General features: G+C 46.4%; 1 protein-coding gene across 2 annotated transcripts; it reads right to left on the bottom strand.

Moving 5' to 3' along the window:
* NR2C2 (nuclear receptor subfamily 2 group C member 2) lies at positions 1-18,514 on the bottom strand. Of its 2 annotated transcripts, none has more exons than XM_044301219.1 (14): positions 18,206-18,514; positions 15,439-15,528; positions 14,476-14,673; positions 14,289-14,391; positions 13,497-13,676; positions 10,550-10,697; positions 9,968-10,061; positions 9,758-9,894; positions 9,322-9,493; positions 9,080-9,201; positions 8,267-8,406; positions 8,049-8,186; positions 7,642-7,747; positions 1-4,869 (listed from the first exon to the last, which is right to left on the bottom strand). In XM_044301219.1, exons 1-14 carry the CDS (start codon positions 18,494-18,496, stop codon positions 4,695-4,697), a joined length of 2,094 nt encoding a protein of 697 aa, XP_044157154.1. In that variant the 5' UTR covers positions 18,497-18,514; the 3' UTR covers positions 1-4,694. The 2 variants fall into 2 exon arrangements, with proteins under 2 accessions (XP_044157154.1, XP_044157155.1); XM_044301220.1 differs by having other exon boundaries at positions 9,758-9,891.
* Positions 18,515-23,533: the final 5,019 nt, after the last annotated feature.

Genomic DNA, 23,533 nt, shown 5'->3' with positions numbered 1-23,533 from the left:
AAAACAGAACAGAAAAACGGAGCGGAAACGGAAACACAAAACGGAACAACGGATCTGTGAAAAACGGACTGCAAAATACTGAAAAAGCCAACGGTCGTGTGAAAGAGGCCCAAGTCTGACCTCTTGTGGTTGTTTTCTTGTAAGACAGGTTCATATTCACTAAGATTGATCTAATTAGAATGCGCATAAAATTGTGGCGCAAGTGAGCTGAAATTAGGCATACGTCTCTACGAAAGTTATGCACCCATAAGTGTGACTAGTACCCCAGACATCTTGAATATTTAAGGAATATATTAGGGGTAATTTACAAAGTCTTTGTTCCCCCTGCGCTGCTGGAGGATTCGGCTAACTTATGACGCGGTGCAGGCCTGTGGCGGTCCATGCGCCTGGAGTGAAAACCAATCCGGCCCTTGACTGGTGAAGTTTTCACTCCTCTTTTGTGTAAAATATGGTAAATTAGTCTGGGCCGAGGCACCAGCACCGGCACCGGCTCCAGCCTCTCCCAGGTGGCAAGGACGGTGCAAAACATGCCTGTGCCACAGAACACTGTAGTACAGGCATTAAAAAAGTTGCAACGCAGGGTCTGCCGATTTAATAATATATATAAAAAAATCCTTTCTATAAAAATGCATTAAAACAGCGCTATGCGTCACTACAAATGGCGCAGACATTATTCTGGTACCTAATATTATAAAAGAAACAGGTGGAATTTCCGCCGTGTCCCAATCCGCAGCAGACCGCTATACGCTTGCTGTGGTTTTCAGGGTAAACGGACACGCTGCCAGTTTGCATGAGAGGTCAATTTCCGCTGCGGATGTTTTTCTGCGCCGTGTGGACGCGGCTACTGTAATATGCCACGGATTTTTCGACCTGCAGTTCCACAGGGTGAAATCCGCAGCCACATGTGAACATACCTTCAGTGCAACTGCGTGAGCAGGACTAGGGCATGGATCACGTTCCTAATCACTGACAGCAAGCAGAGAGCTTGAAAACTGTGAGGTAGCAGGATACAAAGCTGAAAGACATCTCGTGATACAATGAATGAACTGGTGCCGGATTAAAGGAATATTTTAAAAAATGATAGTACATGGGAAAAAAAAAAGACCAGAGTCTTATAAGTGCATTTGTCTACAGAACCCTTGTCCATGAGGGGTTAAAGCAATGGGAGTCAAGTGCATCATTTTAAGGGTCAAAATGTTCCTCAGCATTTTAAGTGGACCTCTGTAGTCCTTTATCAATCTTCAGTTACAGCTTCCCTTCTCCTGTCACATCTAAAGCTAAATTCAAGATTCTGCCAACTCCCAGTGCATTGTGGGAACTCCGCCGACTGTTCCCCAAGTCACATGACCTACAGAGGGGAGGAGCTAAATCTCTGCCTGTTTACAGGTTAGCAGCAGATTTTTTAATGCAGCTTTGGATGTGAATGGAGAAAACAAGAATAACTTATTTTTTGCAGGACTGTATCTTGCATTAGTTTACACCTTAGTAAATAGCCTTCGGTCAGAGGCCACTTTACTAATGACCGACCCGGTATGAGAAATGTCTGTAGGAATCTGAAATGAGACTGACCAACGGAAATGTTTCACCAAGATGGACACCACTGCCCGTCTCCAAGGCTGTGGCCCCAATCGGGTAGGCACCGAGTATGGTGCCCATCCCTAGTGCTGGACTACAACCCCTGGTGTGTGCACTACATGTCCATAATCTCCACAGTACAAGGAGTATGTGCGGGTCGTGTCCAGGGAGTGACGGTTCTCTGACCGCTCCATCTAACGGCGCCCCCTACAGGCAGCAAGATTTAATGCACTAAATGGGCTGAAATCAAAGTTAAATCAGTTATCCAAATTGCCCAATTTCAAATCAATAAAGTTTCATCATGGTGCAAGTTCTGCATCAAGATCTCTGCTTGCTGTTGGCAAACATTCTGGTTTACATCTGGCGGAAGAAAACCAGTCTTGCCCAAATATATTTCATAGCTGAGGGTTTGCTACAATTGTATCCAGTCTAGACACTCCTCTGTGAGCTGAACACAACAGCTTCCTGTCCTGATGATTTGTTACAATGTATCAGGGCAGGTAAAGTGTATCAGTCTGGAGTCCAGGATTGTCAAGGCTGGATACAAACCCTCAGTGTCGGGGGCGAGTTCACACATGGCAGATTTTGTTGCAGAAATGATGCCACTGGGTATCTGAATGTGCTTGACTTGGCAGCAGGTGCAGGGATTACTGCATTGACATTTCTGCAACAATTATGTCTTAGGTCACTACAGGTTTTCAGCCTCTGGGCATAAACAGGAATATTTCTTTTCACTGACAGCAAGCAGAGTTTATAAAATTAGTGAGGAATTGGAACACAAAATATTTTTTTTTATCTTAGATTTAAAGTGGTCCTCTCATTTCAACAAATGGCATTTATCATGGAGAGAAAGTTAATAAAAGGCTCTTCCTAATGTATTGTGATTCTCCATTTTGCCTCCTTTGCTGGCTGGATTCATTTTCCATCACATTATACACGGCTCGTTTCCAGGCGTTGCGGGACAGATACAAGTTGGCCGGGACAGGAGCTGCTGTGCATGCGTGCCTATGTGAGTCCCATGGTCCAGGCCAGTGCTTTTTCCTATAGTGTGCAAGCACGACCACCACTGCTGATGGATTTGGAGGGTGGTCATAACCCCTGGGTATGGGCCATGTATAATGTGATGTAAAAATAAATGAAGCAATATGGAGAATCACAATACAGTAGGAAGGGCCTTGTAGTAACTTTCTCTACATGATAAATGTCATTTGCTAAAGCGAGACGACCCTTTTAAGGGTTTTTCAGGGCTCAGAATACTGATTGTCTACCCTCAGGATAGGCTATCAATATCAGACCGGTGGGGGTCCGAGTCCTGCTGTTTGACGGGGTCCCAGTGCTTGTGTGACTGCTGCAGCCTCTTCGCTGTTTCTGTGGGTCTGCACGACATCTATTTAGTAGCTGCAGAGCCAAATACTGAAGCTTTATCCCGAGATGAAGCTGCGGTATCCTGCACCGCCGTCAATAAGTAGATGCCTTGTACACAGACAGACCCTTGTAAACAATGAAGAGGCTGCAGTGGTGGCACAAGCACTGGGACCCCTTCAAACAGGCTCTGACGGAGAGTCGGACATACTGATGACCTATTTTGAGGATACTCTATCAATATCCCAAATCCAGAAAACCCCTGTAAAGGATTTTTTTCACTGATGATCTATCAGTCTCTGATCGGTGGGGGTCCGACACCTGGGACCCCCGCTGATCAGCTCTTTGAGAAGGCTCGCAGTAGCACCGCAGCCTTCTCTCAGCTTTTCCTAGGCCAGTGATGACATGTTCATCGGCCACATTGCCTAGGAGAAGCTCAGCCCCATTCAAGTGAAGAAGGCTGAGCTGCGATACCGAGCGCAGCCGCTATAAAGTGTACAGCGCTGCACAGAAAAGGCTGCGGCGCTCACAGCTGAGCCGGTGGCTTCTCAAATAGCAGATCAGCGGGGGTCCTGGGTGTCAGACCCCCACCAATCAGATACTGATGACCTATCCTGAATAATAAAAAATTCCCAGAAAACCCTTTTAAGCTTTATTTAGGTAAGAGCTCATGCAAATGACCGCGATCGGCCCGGGAAGCATGGCCCGTGTGATGACTACATCTCCCCTGACCCAAACTGACCATCATTATGATACAGTCAGTTTATATTTGTTAGTACACAACAGGGGTGGACTGGGAACTTAAAATGGCCCTGGGAATTTTTTTTTAAAGTGGCCCCATGTTGTAGGCGGGGCCAGCAATACCATAGGGCAGCACTAAATACTGATGTACCCCGCTGCAGTATTCAACTGTATTACAGTCTTATGGATGGTGATACAGTGGAATTCAGGAGGGCACCTGCCAGCCAGGTACAGAAGTGCATGATGCTCCCTGCAGTAATTAATGCTGAGAGCAGCAGATCACTATGTACCCGGTCGGCAGCAGTAAGGAAGGCTTGGGCATCACTTACCTGGCTGGCGGCTGTGAGGACTCAGGCGACCGCCACGGCATCAGCCTACGGGGAAGTTCCCCTGTCCGCCCCTGGTACACAGCATTAGCCCTGCGATCAGATAGAGACTGACTGTATGTATCATACATTCGGGTCAGGGGGGCTGTCGTCTGTCTGGAAAATGGGGTCAAGACACCGGCTGTGTTTCCAGGAACATCTAACTAAAGGGGAAAATGTGACTGGAAATGTAGAGGATTGGAGAAGATGCTTAAAAAAAAAATAAGTGACCTGCTTCCCTCTGTGAAATGACGGGTTTACCTCTAATACTGCCTTTCTAAGGCGCGCTTCTGCAATCCTGTCCCACATATGGAATAATACATAGTCTTATAGTTACAATAAAAAAGGGGGGGAGGGGTAGCTGGAAATAGTCACTGATTCTGTTAGGATATACAAAGGTAGGTACACGCCTAGAAAACATTGACCTGTAATAGATGAACGCTCCTACCTGATCATCGGATTATGGCTGTTTACATGGTGTCTCTGCGGTAATGGAAAAAGGGTTACGGCTACTGAAATGTTCACTGGCGGGGGACGCGTTTACTCCTGAATGGGATCTAAGTACATGTTCCCCAAGTGTTAGTGCGCTTTCTCACGCCCTGGAAGGGTACGTTGAAAAGTGCTTGATCCGTGCACAAGTGCTATTTCCGGCTATACGCTGGTCCCTGTTATCTGCCCGTTGTATTCCGCCGTCTCCATCTTCAGGATGTAGGGGATGATGCTGTCAATGGGAACGTTGCCAATAAGGCCGGTAAAAAAAAGTTCCTCCGTAATGCTGGAGCTCATAAGCCTGAGAGCTGGGAGCCGCACCAGGATTCGGGCCAGTCTGCGGGGGTGAGGGGAGATGATGAGAGAAATAACAGAGAATCAGAAATGACCCCCGTTATAGGTTATAGAAATAATATACATAAAAATAGGATAACCGTACACATACATTACTTATCCTGTGCTGATCCTGAGTTACATACTGTACTATACCCCAGAGCTGCACTCACTATTCTGCTGGTGCAGTCACTGTGTACATACATTACTTATCCTGTGCTGATCCTGAGTTACATACTGTACTATACCCCAGAGCTGCACTCACTATTCTGCTGGTGCAGTCACTGTGTACACACATTACTTATCCTGTACTGATCCTGAGTTACATCCTGTATTATACTCCAGAGCTGCACTCACTATTCTGCTGGTGCAGTCACTGTGTACATACATTACTTATCCTGTACTGATCCTGAGTTACATCCTGTATTATACTCCAGAGCTGCACTCACTATTCTGCTGGTGCAGTCACTGTGTACATACATTACTTATCCTGTACTGATCATGAGTTACATCCTGTATTATACTCCAGAGCTGCACTCACTATTCTGCTGGTGCAGTCACTATGTACATACATTACTTATCCTGTACTGATCCTAAGTTACATCCTGTATTATACTCCAGAGCTGCACTCACTATTCTGCTGGTGCAGTCACTGTGTACATACATTACTTATCCTGTACTGATCCTAAGTTACATCCTGTATTATACTCCAGAGCTGCACTCACTATTCTGCTGGAGCAGTCACTGTGTACATACATTACTTATCCTGTACTGATCCTGCGTTACATCCTGTATTATACTCCAGAGCTGCACTCACTATTCTGCGGGTGCAGTCACTGTGTACATACATTACTTATCCTGTGCTGATCCTGAGTTACATCCTGTATTATACTCCAGAGCTGCACTCACTATTCTGCTGGTGCAGTCACTGTGTACATACATTACTTATCCTGTACTGATCCTGAGTTACATACTGTACTATACCCCAGAGCTGCACTCACTATTCTGCTGGTGCAGTCACTGTGTACATACATTACTTATCCTGTGCTGATCCTGAGTTACATCCTGTATTATACTCCAGAGCTGCACTCGCTATTCTGCTGGTGCAGTCACTGTGTACATACATTACTTATCCTGTACTGATCCTGAGTTACATACTGTACTATACCCCAGAGCTGCACTCACTATTCTGCTGGTGCAGTCACTGTGAACATACATTACTTATCCTGTGCTGATCCTGAGTTACATCCTGTATTATACTCCAGAGCTGCACTCACTATTCTGCTGGTGCAGTCACTGTGTACATACATTACTTATCCTGTACTGATCCTGAGTTACATACTGTACTATACCCCAGAGCTGCACTCACTATTCTGCTGGTGCAGTCACTGTGTACATACATTACTTATCCTGTACTGATCCTGAGTTACATCCTGTATTATACTCCAGAGCTGCACTCACTATTCTGCTGGTGCAGTCACTGTGTACATACATTACTTATCCTGTGCTGATCATGAGTTACATCCTGTATTATACTCCAGAGCTGCACTCGCTATTCTGCTGGTGCAGTCACTGTGTACATACATTACTTATCCTGTACTGATCCTAAGTTACATCCTGTATTATACTCCAGAGCTGCACTCACTATTCTGCTGGTGCAGTCACTGTGTACATACATTACTTATCCTGTACTGATCCTGAGTTACATCCTGTATTATACTCCAGAGCTGCACTCACTATTCTGCTGGTGCAGTCACTGTGTACATACATTACTTATCCTGTACTGATCCTGAGTTACATCCTGTATTATACTCCAGAGCTGCACTCACTATTCTGCTGGTGCAGTCACTGTGTACATACATTACTTATCCTGTACTGATCCTGAGTTACATCCTGTATTATACTCCAGAGCTGCACTCACTATTCTGCTGGTGCAGTCACTGTGTACATACATTACTTATCCTGTACTGATCCTGAGTTACATCCTGTATTATACTCCAGAGCTGCACTCATTATTCTGCTGGTGGAGTCACTGTACACATACATTACTTATCCTGTGCTGATCCTGAGTTATATCCTGTATTATACTCCAGAGCTGCACTCGCTATTCTGCTGGTGCAGTCACTGTGTACATACATTACTTATCCTGTACTGATCCTGAGTTACATCCTGTATTATACTCCAGAGCTGCACTCACTATTCTGCTGGTGCAGTCACTGTGTACATACATTACATTACTTATCCTGTACTGATCCTGAGTTACATCCTGTATTATACTCCAGAGCTGCACTCACTATTCTGCTGGTGCAGTCACTGTGTACATACATTACTTATCCTGTACTGATCCTGAGTTACATCTTGTATTATACTCCAGAGCTGCACTCACTATTCTGCTGGTGCAGTCACTGTGTACATACATTACTTATCCTGCACTGATCCTGAGTTACATCCTGTATTACACTCCAGAGCTGTACTCACTATTCTGCTGGTTGTCATTGCAAATATGCAGCTATTTGTATACCACTGTGCCCCTGACAGCTGTTCTGAGCTCCTACAATGCTGAAGGGCAGTTCGCTTCATTACATGAGAGGACTTTTAGGTCTGGTGTAAAATGTGCGCATCACCAGGACAAGCTCTGTGCGGACATTGAGGGGATGCTGGAAATCTACTCTAAACTCTGCAGAATTCAATGCAGCTCTGGAGTCAAATATATAAACTACCGTCTACTCAATGTAGCAGAAGCTTTCTATGTGATTACTGCTCCCGCGCTGTCTACCTGTATGTGTCTTCTGGGTATGTTTTCTGTACATAATCTTGAAGCTCCATTTGTGCCTTTTCCTGAAACTTCTCAATTTGCACCGTACTGCTGAGCCCAGGGTGATCTGTAGAGACGAAAATCAGGGGATTAAATATTCAAGTCTCCAAAAAAGAAGCTAAACGTTCAGGACTAAGTCAGTATAAAACGAAACAGTGATGGCAAGAAAACAGCAGCTTGGGCGCATATCTGCACCGGTCTATGGCATGGCGACAGGCAGTGTTGTCTTAGGGGCTCTAGTATTTGTTAGTCAGGGGGAGAAATTTAGCGGACATCTTGCCCCTCATGCTTTGCGAGTGCACAGACTGCAGCCAGCAGCACAGACCTGGAACTCATGGTAGTGTGTGTTTTGCTGCAATACTTCTAACCTGGACTGAAGAGGACCACGGCCTTCAGATAGGCATACTCATAGCCATCGATGTCCAGTTTCGCCATACTGTTGCAGAACTCCTGCAGCTTCCATATGTGCTCCATCACCTGCTTCACCCGCTCTCCAGATAGTTTATCTGAAAACAGGAAAATGGATGAAGTGAAGCTGAGACGCCATGTCCTGCTCAGCTAACGGCTGGACGCAGCCAGGACCCACCTTCCTGTATGCTGTTTTGCAGGTGATTGACTATGGCGGCCAGAATGGTGGAGAGGCTCATCACCTGCGAACACTGCGCGAGACCCAAGGTGAACAGCTCGTTCCAGCAGGCACGTACGAGGCTTGTGTTACAGTCCTGCCTGCAAGAAATCAAGGACAAGGCGTATAAGATATCATGGGGGTGACATGTAGGATTTAAAATGGCAGAGGGGGAGTTTGGATATCACAAATGACAATATCTATAAATCATGTTAAAGGCTTTGGACCCCTTTGACATGGAAGAAATGATTTATACATAGGCTAGTAGTAAGTTTCAGGCTATAATCTTTATTCATTCTCAGACCCCCTGATGTTCAGTTTTCAACCTTCTCCTAGTTTTAGTCTTTTGTCATGTTGACGTGTTCCTCCCAGTAAGGCCCCTTTCACACGGGCGAGTATTCCGCGCGGATTCGATGCGTTCACATCACATCAGAGTTTACTGTATCTGGCATCACTGGATCCCCCCATTGACTATAATGGGGTTCGACAGTGATCTGGATGTTTTCGGCACAAATGCTAGCTTTCGGACAGACAAATACCACTGCATGGCATATAGCTGGCATTTATACCAAAAAGCCGTTGGATTCCATCATATTCGATGAGCATCTGGTGATGCTGGATACAGTAACTCCGGTAGTCTGTTCCTCTGCCGGAATGGATACCGGAGTTATGTGCCAGAGATGTGAACCTACCCTTATACAGGTTTGTGCTCAGAACATGTATGACCTCTATGTGCATTGTATTTCCCAGGACAGGCAGGAGACAAGTACTTACCCCAGAACTTGGAAGGCAGGTATGGACCGAGCCCAATGCATGGAAAGGAAAAGCAAACGAGACGCAGACTCACATATATAGTGTACGTTCAGGTATTCTGGCATCGGGCTGGGCATTGTGAGCTGCAAGAGAGTAAAAATATCAGAAGACCTCCCCACAGTTCTTAGAGAGGAAAGCTGAGACGTATGACGCTGTACAGCAAATGGTTAATAATTCATGTTAATTCTTACTATTAGACTGACCTTGAAAGTGACATGCGTGTCTGAGAGGAGCGGTCCTTCCACTTCGAGGATAGGGGTGGCATGATCCCGACTAATTACATGAATGTTCCCTCCTGACACCGTGTCCGCCCCTTCCGACAAGTTCTGTCCGGCGTCTGTTGTGTTAAGTGCTTTTGCTAAGGTGTCAAACGCCCTGAAAGAGAGTCAAGTCTTACACCAAAGTGCCTCACTACAGTCTGCCCCTAAAATTTGAACTTGGACAACCCCTTTAAGTCATCCTTACATACTGTACAGGCAGAAATCCCCAGGTAGTAACAAGGTGGCTGATGCAGGATTTCTACAATCTGGTGACATGGTCCAGACTCATGTAAATGACTGGAAACGTACTAGAGCTGTGACACCCAATACAGGCAGTACTGACTTTAATCACGGTGCAAGAAACTTCCGAATGGCTCACCGGGTGATCTCACTGGAGAATTGGTCCTCTTGTTGGACATCCAACGTGTCCCCGTTATTCAATGACTCTGACAGGTTGGCGAGAGACGTTACCACGTTTGCCAGGGTTCCCAGCCCGCTCTGATTCGTCTCTGACTGCTGGTGACAAGTTCATGGATTCTTATAATCTGTCTATAACACAATCTAGTGAAGAAAGGGAGATTCTCCTCACCTTGGAATCTGCAGACAGGACCATGGTGCCGTCATCACGGATTAGAGGCTGCTGGATATTCACCAACATCCCTGGATCTAGGAGTCCGGCTTGTCTGTGATGCATCAACACAAGGAGAGAAAGCAGCATGAGGACGGGCTCATACTAGGACTCATAAAATCGGTGCTGATCGCCACTGTTACAGCGGGGTGGAGACAGGGTAATACGCCGTTGCCCGACTCCTGATCACATGGTGCAGCCAGCCGCCCACCACATGTCCTGGAGATGGGTTTTTCTGGTCACATACTGATAGTATGGATTCTTATTCTTTGCACTGTGGTCTCCTCTTGATCCCATACATACTGATACAGTGGTAGCCCATGCAGGCTTGCCATACCTGCAGCAGGCCATGATTGGTGACATCGGTATGTAGGGTACATCGTAACATGAGCAGAAGCCGGCAAGCACAGATAGTGTCAGCAAAGGTCCAAAGATGATTGTTGCAAAAACTGGAAGTGCATGTATATACACAGACAGCACCAGTAACAAAGCCGGACAGCCCGTACAGAAGAGCACAGATGATGCAGGGCAGAGGACACTCACCTCCCTCCTTCTTTGTCAGTCACAAATGTGGGTGTTGCTATGAGAGGGCTCCTCAGGTCCTTTCGGATGTAGATCTTCTCTGTTGAGGCTGCACAGTTTAAGGGTTTCTCCCGTTGGATGTCAAAGGGTTTTCTCTCACTCTGCACCGCTGAAATACACAAGCACAACAGTAGCATATCAGGATCATGAACTGTAGAGGGACTGGGCATCCAGAGCCGGCAATGTAAACGCTAGGTCCGTGAGAGCGCTGTACGGGTTCAGAGAACGTGGCCGTCTAATGGGAGTGGAGCCGGGCAATTATGCTCTCTGCTCCTGTCAGAGTGGAAGGGGTTCAAAATACACAAGGACAGTATAGCCAGCAATGTATTCCATAGGTCCAAAGGTATAAATGCCAATGTGTTTTATAAAGCAATGTGGCCCCCTCCTGAGTTGTATCTGTATTATACTCCAGAGCTGCACTCACTATCCTGCTGGAGTCACTGTGTACATACATTACATTGCTTACCCTGTACTGATCCTGAGTTACATCCTGTATTATATACTCTAGAGCTGCACTCTCTATTCTGCTAGTGCAGTCACTGTGTACATACAATACTTATCCTGTACTGATCCTGAGTTACATCCTGTATTATACTCCAGAGCTGCACTCACTATTCTGCTGGTGCAGTCACCGTGTACATACATTACTTATCATGTACTGATCCTGAGTTACATCCTGTATTATACTCCAGAGCTGCACTCACTATTCTGCTGGTGCAGTCACTGTGTACATACATTACTTATCCTGAGTTACATCCTGTATTATACTCCGGAGCTGCACTCACTATTTTGCTGGTGCAGTCACTGTGTACATACATTACTTATCCTGTACTGATCCTGAGTTACATCCTGTATTATACTCCAGAGCTGCACTCACTATTCTGCTGGTGCAGTCACTGTGTACATACATTACTTATCCTGTGCTGATCCTGAGTTGCATCTTGTATTATACTCCGGAGCTGCACTCACTATTCTGCTGGTGCAGTCACTGTGTACATACATTACTTATCCTGTACTGATCCTGAGTTACATCCTGTATTATACTCCAGAGCTGCACTCACTATTCTGCTGGTGCAGTCACTGTGTACATACATTACTTATCCTGTACTGATCCTGAGTTGCATCCTGTATTATACTCCAGAGCTGCACTCACTATTCTGCTGGTGCAGTCACTGTGTACATACATTACTTATCCTGTACTGATCCTTAGTTACATCCTGTATTATACTCCAGAGCTGCACTCACTATTCTGCTGGTGCAGTCACTGTGTACATACATTACTTATCCTGTACTGATCCTGAGTTACAGCCTGTATTATACTCCGGAGCTGCACTCACTATTCTGCTGGTGCAGTCACTGTGTACATACATTACTTATCCTGTACTGATCCTGAGTTACATCCTGTATTATACTCCGGAGCTGAACTCACTATTCTGCTGGTGCAGTCACTGTGTACATACATTACTTATCCTGTACTGATCCTGAGTTACAGCCTGTATTATACTCCAGAGCTGCACTCACTATTCTGCTGGTGCAGTCACTGTGTACATACATTACTTATCCTGTACTGATCCTGAGTTGCATCCTGTATTATACTCCAGAGCTGCACTCACTATTCTGCTGGTGCAGTCACTGTGTACATACATTACTTATCCTGTACTGATCCTTAGTTACATCCTGTATTATACTCCAGAGCTGCACTCACTATTCTGCTGGTGCAGTCACTGTGTACATACATTACTTATCCTGTACTGATCCTGAGTTACAGCCTGTATTATACTCCGGAGCTGCACTCACTATTCTGCTGGTGCAGTCACTGTGTACATACATTACTTATCCTGTACTGATCCTGAGTTACATCCTGTATTATACTCCGGAGCTGAACTCACTATTCTGCTGGTGCAGTCACTGTGTACATACATTACTTATCCTGAACTGATCCTGAGTTACATCCTGTATTATACTCCAGAGCTGCACTCACTATTCTGCTGGTGCAGTCACTGTGTACATACATTACTTATCCTGTACTGATCCTGAGTTACATCCTGTATTATACTCCAGAGCTGCACTCACTATTCTGCTGGTGCAGTCACTGTGTACATACATTACTTATCCTGTACTGATCCTGAGTTACAGCCTGTATTATACTCCAGAGCTGCACTCACTATTCTGCTGGTGCAGTCACTGTGTACATACATTACTTATCCTGTACTGATCCTGAGTTACATCCTGTATTATACTCCGGAGCTGCACTCACTATTCTGCTGGTGCAGTCACTGTGTACATACATTACATTACCTATCCTGTACTGATCCTGAGTTACATCCTGTATTATACTCCAGAGCTGCACTCACTATTCTGCTGGTGGAGTCACTGTGTACATACATTACTTATCCTGTACTGATCCTTAGTTACATCCTGTATTATACTCCAGAGCTGCACTCACTATTCTGCTGGTGGAGTCACTGTGTACATACATTACTTATCCTGTACTGATCCTGAGTTACAGCCTGTATTATACTCCAGAGCTGCACTCACTATTCTGCTGGTGCAGTCACTGTGTACATACATTACTTATCCTGTACTGATCCTTAGTTACATCCTGTATTATACTCCAGAGCTGCACTCACTATTCTGCTGGTGCAGTCACTGTGTACATACATTACTTATCCTGTACTGATCCTGAGTTACATCCTGTATTATACTCCAGAGCTGCACTCACTATTCTGCTGGTGGAGTCACTGTGTACATACATTACTTATCCTGCACTGATCCTGAGTTACAGCCTGTATTATACTCCAGAGCTGCACTCACTATTACATACATTACTGCTTATCTGGAGTATAAGACATATTTATACGGAGACTCGGATTTCACTCTGGAATTTTTCCAGTCGCCTGGAACTCACATTCCATTTTCATGCCCATTTCTAAGCATTTTTTAAGCCGGCAAAACTGGCAGCGGTTCCTGTGGTGTTTGTTGATGACGCAGTCCTGGCTGCTGCGGCAGCTGTAGGTCAGGCTCTTTCGGACGCTTCTCTTAAAGAAGCCCTTACATCCTTCACAACTAACAGCGCCATAATGACGGCCTGCGGGAGAAGAGCAGAACATGAGAAGAGGAAACTCACACTTATTCCTAAACGTTCGGTTGAAGCCACTTTGCAAACAGACTTCCTGCAAACTCTGCTACTATTTTGTGTCTACAGCTTCTGTGCAAACCCATGTGTTTCCATGGTTACAGAGTACAAACAGACCCTGTGCAGCCTGCTACGACACACTCCCTCCTGTCTGTCCGCGGCTTCTATCCAATTTAATAATGCATAGCAGCCACCGGGACAGTGTGTGGCCTGTAACCATGGTGATACATAGGTCTGCATAGGAGCTGTCGACACAGAACAGTAGGGGATTATTATTTTTGATCAGGACTGCTTGCAAAGTTTCTTCATCTTTTATTTTGGATGCAATAGCTCATAGATCCAAGATCTCTGCTAGCTGTCATTGAGTGATGACACTCAAGAGAAATCTAATCAGTGTAAGGAGCCCTGCATCTGAGAGATCATCACATGACCAGGACTGAGCATCATCCTGCAAGCAGAGATCTTGAAAGCCATAAAGAATCGATGCACGAAGCACATAACTTTTTCCAGTTGTGCCCCCCATCTCCCTGTGATCACCCCACATGATGACTGCTCCACCCTCACCTGACGCTTTGTCTCCGCAGACGACGCAGTACTCTACGATCTGCGGCCGCTGGACGTCTGTCTTGCCCAACAGTCTCTCCACGGAGGCGGCATCTGTCACTATCTGCAGAAACCCGAAACAGAGAAAATAAGAACCCCGACAACAGACCTCTGGCGAGTGAGCGGCCTCCTGAGCCTCGCCCGGTACCTGGATCCTCCCTGGCACTAAGTTTTCCGTGGTGAATATCAGCTGCTTGGCATTGGGAGACTCGGGGGTTGCCAGGATCACCTTCCCTGCTCCAGATCCATCGGGGCTGGCCAAGATAAACTGCTGCTTGGGCGACACAGAGGAGTCGACGGCCGTCACGATCTGGATCTTCTGCCCGGTCTGCTGATCTGTCACAATCTGCAAAGATTCCAAACCACAGTGATATTGGGGGGTGCTGCTCTGTTCATTAACCAGGGACCCCATGGGTGAAGTCAGTGCTCCAGATTACACACATTGTCTGCTGGAGTCTGAGATCCACCTCCTGTATCATTACAAGCGCAGGGTGCTGCTCTGACCTTACACCATGCTTTACACTGCAGCTCTGGTTCATTAGGACACAGCTATGATCTGTAACTACTGCTTATTTGCATTGCCTATTGGAGTCTGAAATTCACCTCCTTTCTTAATAGAGGCTCAGGCTGCTGCTCTGCCCTTACACCACACTTTACACTGCAGCTCTGTTCCATCATGAATACAGCTTATTAGAATATGAGGCCTCCTTCTCTGTTTATCCCCTATGCTTTACACTGACTGCATCTCTGCTCCTCTGTGGCTACAGCTTAGTTGCGTGATCTATTGGAATATGAGGCCGTCTGAAATTCTCCCTCTGTCTCATCAGGGGCTTAGGCTCCTTCTATGTCCATCCCCCATACTTTACACTGCGTGTCAGATTACCAAGAGGTTAGCGTATAAGAAACACATTTGCATCACAGCAAGGACCGAATGATTATATAAGCTACAGTCCACCTGTGAGAGAATCAGGGGGAGGAGCTTAATGTAGGGGGAGGAGCTTGGAGATAGGCTTTACTATTTGAGCAGTGGGAAACCTACCAGGTTTTGCCTTTAACCCTTTATGTGTTGAGTTACAATCCTGTTCCCGAATCTGTGACGCAGGTAACTTACCTGGATGCGCTGTGGGGTGGGTACGGCAGAGTCGGTGGAGATTATTTGGATGCGCTGGGAGGAGCTGGTCATCACTGAAGATTCCTGAACCTGGAGAAGAACATGGGGATAGAGACCATCAGCAAGAACAATGCATCCAGCGGGCACCTGAGCCAACAAGCTGACAATCAGCTGCCCAAAGTGCAATGTGAAAGCGGTCACCTTCAAGGATATGAACACTTTCGAAACCATGTTTTTCTGAAAATGAAGCAACTCTGTGCATAGTGTAGATCAGGGATCAGCAACCTCCGGCTCTCCAGCTGTTCAGAAACTACAACTCCCATTCACTTCTGTGGAAGTTAGATGAACAGCCGAGCATGTTTGCATGCTGGGTGTTGTAGTTTCACAGCAGCTGGAGTGTCGAAGGTTGCTGATCCCTGGTGTAGATTAAAAATCTCCTCCTGTTTTGAGTCCACAGCTCTGATGCAGAGCCATGTGTTCTTGACAACCTGCAGTCGGCAGGAGAGTGTTCCTCCCGCAGCGAGTCCGCATCGCAGCTCCCAGCACTGACGGGATTCACATAGCATTATGCCAGTGTTATCTAATACATTCCAGAACTGTAAGGGTTACATAGCATCATAAATCAATATAATGCTATGTGACCCCCGGCAGCGCTGGACTCGCTGCGGGAGGAACGCTCGTCTGCAAGGGGCCTAACAGATGAGCGCCGGATCTGACTGCACACAGGGGTGTTGTCTGTAACCTCAGGGACACATCGGCCCGCACAGGAGCTGTATGCACAAAACGATAGGACATTTTTGATCAAGGCCGTTTGCATTGTGAAAATTTCTTTTTTTTAAAATATTATTTATAGATAAAAAAAGACTGCACTGAAGAGGAGCTTCCGTTTATCTGCGCAGTCCATCCCCCCCCCCCCCCATATGGATGTTTTATTTAATGGCGAGGAGAATGTAGGGTGAGCCTGGGGAGCGGTGAACATCGTCTCGAGCGGAGTGTTACTTTGGCGCCAGTCACACTCAGAGTCCTCCAGAGATTCTCGCTGACCGGGGAGAGGCTAATTATCGGCTGAGAAGAACCGGCAGACGACTCGTTACTGCTCAACCATCCCGATGGAATGAGAGGAGAGCGGGGAGCGGGGCTGGTTATAGCGCCAGATCTGCAGCTCTGCAATAGTACATCTGTGCACTCATGTGAACGGAATAAGTGGGATTCCCCCTTATAACAGTGGTCTCCAACTTGTGGTTCTTCAGCTGTTGAGCTGTTGTGAAACTACAACACTCAGCATGCCCTGACAGCTTGCAGGCTGGGAATTGTAGTGTCATAACTGTTGGAGACCACTACCCTAAAATAATCCCTCAAAAGTGACTTGTAAATGGCACTTTTACAAGTCACTTATTAAAGGACTCTTATTTCTTCAATTCTTCACAATCTCTGCTTGCTGTTATGGAATGGGAAGATTCCTGTTTGCATCCAGAAGCGACGATCTTGTCTTGACATAAAGCGGTTGTATCATGACAAACACGTATCCCTTGTTCACAGGACAGATGATAATTGATAGGAGGGGGTCCGACCTCTGGGGCCCCTGAATGAAGCAGTGGTCACGTGTGCATTCAAATCAATGGGACTGCAGGAGGTAGCCAGGGGCTCATGATCTGTGGGAGACCCCACGGGTCAGACTCCAACCCATAGGACATGGAACAAACCCTTTAATAAATCTCACATCTTTCCTTTTTTTTATTTTTAGGAGGAGCTCTGCATCTAAGGATCACCGTGGGTCAGACTTTTAGCCACAGCATTACATTTGCATCAAGACGCCCATGATTCGGTCATAACATGGTGGGCAACACGGTGGCTCAGTGGTTAGCACAGGGGTCCTAGGTTCGAATCCGACCAAGGCCAACATCTGCATGGAATCTGTATGTTCTCCCTGTGTTTGCGTGGGTTTCCTCCGGGTTCTCTGGTTTCCTCCCACACACCAAAGACAGACTGATAGGGACCTTAGATTGTGAGCTCCTGGGGACAGTTGGATGCTAATGTCTGTAAAGCGTGGCGGAATATGTCAGCCTAATATAAGTGCATAAAATAAATCAAATATGAGTGTGATCATCACAGATGTGACCCCTAAATCTAATGTCAGGAGTACTGAGCTGAGACAAACCATCATATAACCCCCTCCTCTTTTTTCCAGCAGTTCATCTGAGGTTACATGCCCTGGAAAAAAATATAAAAAAATCCAAAAAAAACTAGTTGCAATGATAGCTACCACCGCTAGATGGCGATAATCACAGCATCAGCGGTAGACAACCTCAGCAATTACGCCACGCCCCGAAACACGTGATAGGTCAACTGAACCGCCAGTTGTCAATAGACACCGCCCACTTCCAAGAATCCGAAAGCTAATTGGCTGGTTGAATGTTCCCACCCACCGATCACGTCACAAAATAAATAAATAAAAGAAGCGCGTATCGCAGAGAAATATGGCGGTTATTGGCGAGCTGCCAGCCGAGGAGACGGCGGCGGGGCCGGGCACAGGTGAGCGGGGGGCACAGGCTCCGGGAGGGCGGAGGGGTCGCTCAGGACGGGACTGTAGCCGAGCAGGTTGTCGATTAACGGAGTTGTCAGGACAAGTGAAAACGGTTGTCAGGTACGCCCGGTGTGAACGGAGGGAAAGCCGCGTCCGCTCAGGCGCTCAATCGCTTAGTCGAAGCCGTTTCACGTCAGGCGGCCGCTCCGGGGAGGCCTCTGAGGCGGCGGAGAGTCGTCTTACCTCACCCCAACGGAGGTTCTTGTCACAGCCGCATCCCCTCAGCTCCTGGCGGCCCCGGCAGCTCCCCGACCCCGGGAATAACCAGCGGACCCCTATTCTTTCGGTTGTTTTGAGTTTTTCTCCTCGGTGAGAGGTCAGAGGTCGTGACCCCGCACTCCGCCGCCTCTTTCCCCCCCTCTCCTGCTTCCTCTTCCCTCTCGCTCGGATTGCAGGCGGGGGTGACGTCACCCTACCAAAGGCTTTGATTGGATAATGCCCTAAGTGGGCGTGGTTACTGTATGTCCTTCCCATCCATAGCCAGGAGCTCTCTTTTTCTTTTTTTCTCCCCCCCCCCCCCCCCCCCTAAACTTTATAAAGATCTGCTTTATTGGCAAAGAACAAAAACTTTCCAAAGTGGGTTTTATTTGGACAACATGTTTACCTGCTGTTGTGGAACTAAGTGTCATAAATTCTTCTGACTCCTTATAGTGTCCGTCAACCCCCCACGGGAGTGGTGCCTGTAACTGAAGCTAAAGAGTGGGGGGCAAACACATCCCTGCTATACATAGGAGGCAGTATTATAGTAGTTATACAGTTGCAAGAAAAAGTATGTGAACCCTTTGGAATGATATGGATTTCTGCACAAATTGGTCATAAAATGTGATCTGATCTTCATCTAAGTCACAACAATAGACAATCAGTCGGCTTAACTAATAACAGTTACATGTTACCATGTTTTTATTGAACACACCATGTAACTATTCACAGTGCAGGTGGAAAAAGTATGTGAACCCTTGGATTTAATAACTAGTTGAACCTCCTTTGGCAGCAATAACTTCCACCAAACGTTTCCTGTAGTTGCAGATCAGACGGGCACAACGGTCAGGAGTAATTCTTGGCCATTCCTCTTTACAGAACGGTTTCAGTTCAGCAATATTCTTGGGATGTCTGGTGTGAATCGCTTTCTTGGGGTCCTGCCACAGCATCTCCATCGGGTTGAGGTCAGGACTCTGACTGGGCCGCTCCAGAAGGCGGATTTTCTTCTGTTTAAGCCATTCTGTTGTTGATTTACTTCTATGCTTTGGGTCGTTGTCCTGTTGCAGCACCCATCTTCTGTTGAGCTTCAGCTGGTGGACAGATGGCCTTAAAGGGGTTGTCCAAGTTATATTTATTGATGACCTATCCCCAGGATAGGTCATCAATATCAGATCGGAGGGGGTCCGACACCCAGCACCCCCTCCGATCAGCTGTTTGAAGAGAAGGCGTGCGCGGTGTCAGCGCTGCCTCCTCTTCACAGTTTACCTTCTAGCCGTTGCATCTGCAGTGGTGAGCAGGTGTAATTACACCCAAGCCGTCCCATTCATTTCAATAGGAAGGCTTGGGTGTAATTACACCTGCTCACCACTGCAGATGCAACGGCTAGAAGGTAAACCGTGAAGAAGAGGCAGCGCTGACGCCACGCGAGTCTCCTCTTCAAACAGTTGATCGGAGGGGGTGCTGGGTGTCGGACCCCCTCCGATAGGTCATCAATAAATATAACTTGAACAACCCCTTTAAGTTCCTCCTGCAAAATGTCTTGATATACTTGGGAATTCATTTTTCCTTCGATGATAGCAATCCGTCCAGGCCCTGACGCAGCAAAGCAGCCCCAAACCATGATGCCCCCCCCACCATACTTCACAGTTGGGATGAGGTTTTGAGGTTGGTGTGCTGTGCCTCTTTCTCCACACATAGTGTTGTGTGTTTCTTCCAAACAACTCAACTTTGGTGTCATCTGTCCACAGAATATTTTGCCAGTTCTGCTGTGGAACATCCAGGTGCTCTTGTGCAAACTGTAAACGTGTAAATGGACTGATCCCTTATTGGGGATCAAAGGGAATAAAACTTAACATTTAATGGTAATAAGATTAATAAGAATAAATGGCACAAAAAAAGGATACAAATATTAGACGAGCACGGATGGGCCAAACACAATTGCACGACAATACACCAGTGTAAAGAATGGAACGTTCTCACCCGGATAGTTGATGGACAGATAGGTCTGTATGGACGGAACCTGGTTGGTGGAGGGTGGTGGTCACTGGAGAGCGTGCATTAAGGATGGTACTGAAATATGCTAGATGGTATGCAAGGTCGGGAAAATTGGTCCCTAGTGTGTCCCTAAAGAAGTGGGAGGGGGCTAGTAGACCCTACCTACCTATACGGAGTACTTGCTCCGCAAGGAGCGACCCCCGTCCGGATACCTAACCCTGGTACGGGCTGGTGTCCCTAATATGCCCTATAGGTGTCCCGACGTGTCACGTTTCAGTTGGAAAAACTCATCAGGGGATGTAAAAAATACAGGGTGACAGGCAAAGTGGCGCCTGAAAAATGAGCAATACTAGTAGCCAGAAGGGCTGGCTACAGGTATAAGAGCTAAGTCATTAAGCCAAGACTTTATACCCCTTGACTTGGGCCCCACAGCGACCGCACCACGCTTTAAAGCGCTTCTTCTATGTGCCCAGACAGCCCACTGGCTTGCCAGCACTTGCGGTCTTGCTGTTAGGATTTGTTTGTTGTCCGGTCCCACTGGCCTGGCCACCGTACCCCGAGCTCGAATAGGCCCCACTGGACCATTCTTTAGTGTCTATTAACCATTGTCTTGGCTTAATGACTCCGTATAGGTAGGTAGGGTCTACTAGCCCCCTCCCCCTTCTTTAGGGACACACTAGGGACCAATTTTCCCGACCTTGCCTACCATCTAGCACAGTGATGGCGAACCTTTTACAGACCGAGTGCCCAAACTGCAACATAAACCCACTTATTTATCGCAAATTGCCAACACACCAATTTACCTTCAATACTATAGTCCAATATAGAATATCTTCCATGTACTTTATCATTTATCTACAATAGCCTGCCTACATTCAGTGCGCTGCCTGTGCTGTTCATAGTGCGCCCTGCGCTGCTGAATGGCAGCAAAAGTCTAAGGCATATTGGTACACCATAGACTTTTTCCAGGGTGTGGGTGCCCACAGAGGGGGCGCTGAGTGCCGCCTCTGGCACCCGTGCCATAGGTTCGCCATCACTGATCTAGCATATTTCAGTACCATCCTTAATGCACGCTCTCCAGTGACCACCACCCTCCAAGAACCAGACTTCTCCCCTGAGGTATCCTCTTTTTGTGCCATTTATTCGAATCTTATTACCATTAAATGTTAAGTTTTATTCCCTTTGATCCCCAATAAGGGATCAGTCCATTTACTTCATATATTTTGGGATTATTTTGGTCAAGGCTCCAAGCTAGACCCGTGCACTTTTTGTATTCAAACTGTAAACGTGCAGCAATGTTTTTTTGGACAGCAGTGGCTTCCTCTGTGGTGTCCTCCCATGAAATTCATTCTTGTTTAGTGTTTTACTTATCGTAGATTCGCTAACAGGGATGTCAGCATATGCCAGAGACTTCTGTAAGTCTTTAGCTGACACTCTAGGATTCTTCTTCACCTCATTGAGCAGTCTGCGCTGTGCTCTTGCAGTCATCTTTACAGGATGGCCGCTCCTAAGGAGAGTAGCAGCAGTGCTGAACTGTCTCCATTTATAGACAATTTCTCTTACCGTGGACTGATGAACAGCAAGGCTTTTGGAGATACTTTTATAACCATCTCCAGCTTTATGCAAGTCAACAATTCTTAATCGTAGGTCTTCTGAGAGCTCTTTTGTGCGAGGCATCATTCACATCAGGCAATGCTTCTTGTGAAAAGCAAACCCAGAACTGGTGTGTGTTTTTTATAGGGCAGCTGTGACCAACACCTCCAATCTCATCTCATTGATTGGACTCCAGTTGGCCGACACCTCACTCCAATTAGCTCTTGGAGATGTCATTAGTCTAGGGGTTCACATACTTTTTCCACCTGCACTGTGAATGTTTACATGGTGTGTTCAATAAAAATATGGTAGCATCTAATTCTTTGTGTGTGATTTAGTTTAAGCCGACTGTGATTGTCTATTGTGACTTAGATGATCAGATCACATTTGTGCAGAAATCCATATAATTCCAAAGGGTTCACATACTTTTTCTTGTAACTGTATTCTTGTACATAGGAGCAGTATTATAGTAGTGGCACTTACTTGCTCCCGGTATTTTGCAGCGGTGGATAGGCACAGTAATGAGGAGTATGCTCGTGTGTTTACATATTAACTTTTCACTCCTAGTACGTGATAAAGGCTTTAACAGCGAACCAACCTTAGGCCTGTATTACACCAACTGATTATCTGACCAATATCTGTCCAATCAGACCAATAGGTGTGTGTGTGTATATAACAAGATCTGTGTGTAATTGGCCATCTGAACAATGATTGGTCAGAAGATCTGTCTCGTAATCTGTTGGTGTAATACCGGTACCGCAGCATTCGATATTACAATGATCCAACAAATGACGTCCAGAAAGGTTAATGCGTGTATAATATGCAGCCGCTCGGGTGTTTGTCATCAGTCGACTAGTGATGGCGGCCTATTATATTTTAGGGCCTCTCTACATAATGACGTTTGTGGCGCAGCATTTTTTGTATTCCTAGTCAATGGTGACGAGATAATCGCACAAAAATCTGTCTAAGTTGGCTTTTGGCGCAGCATGTCACAGTGCGACTCCATTGAATATCCTTACAAAATAAGTCCCAGTGTAGTTGTGCCCTGAATCTTTCTGGGCATTCATTTTAATAAAGCTTGTTTTTTGTTGAATCAATGCGATATTGGTTCTTATAAATGGCGGTGACCGTCGGACACAATCGGGAGACTTTGAGTGACGAAATTTGACTATAAAGCGGAGATCCTGGGAGTAACCTGTGCTCTTATTTTAGGCAGAGCGACAGATATTTGCCATTTGATGCATCACCATAGAAGTGCGGTTCCGTGATTCAGTCTGGTTTTCCCGCGTGAGCTGTATCCACGTCCCTGCACCCATTGGGAAGCAGAAAGGTCAGGAGGTTATTCAAGGGCAGCGCGGCGGAAAGCCCAGGGAATAGGCGAGTGGTCTGAGGAGGAGTCTGGGAAACCGAATGTTGGAGAGGAAAGCTTCACAGGGTCGCCACATGTAGATTTTGGAGGAAATATGACTTCTCGCCTCTTACTGAGGCTCATTTCTCTGTGCTGTAAATTGGCACATGGTTCCTGTTGTGCGTATAAATCAAATCTAATGTGAACAAGCAGAGCTGCAGTGTAAAGCACAGAGGGCAGAGCTGCAACTGCACTTTGGATGTTCCCAATATCTGACCTTTAAATTGGCTCAAGTCCTGGATTGAATCCGTTGCTGTACAGACTAATCAGTAAATTTTACCATTTGTGAATTTAAATAAACAGGCGCACGCATTCAT

Source organism: Bufo gargarizans, chromosome 7, assembly GCF_014858855.1.
Source record: "Bufo gargarizans isolate SCDJY-AF-19 chromosome 7, ASM1485885v1, whole genome shotgun sequence".
NCBI lineage: Eukaryota > Metazoa > Chordata > Amphibia > Anura > Bufonidae > Bufo > Bufo gargarizans.
Note: the sequence above shows the minus strand (reverse complement) of the source record. Positions and strands in the feature narration are given on the sequence as shown.

What these genes read in the sequence shown, in the direction of transcription:
- NR2C2 (XM_044301219.1), bottom strand. Translation starts at nt 18,496, where the DNA reads ATGGGAAGGACATACAGTAACCACGCCCACTTAGGGCATTATCCAATC. An exon ending in TCCTGTCTGCAGATTCCAAG is followed by an intron (nt 9,895 to 9,967) that starts GTGAGGAGAATC and finishes ACTTGTCACCAG; the next exon opens with CAGTCAGAGACGAATCAGAG. An exon ending in TACCCAGAAGACACATACAG is followed by an intron (nt 4,870 to 7,641) that starts GTAGACAGCGCG and finishes TCACCCCCGCAG; the next exon opens with ACTGGCCCGAATCCTGGTGC.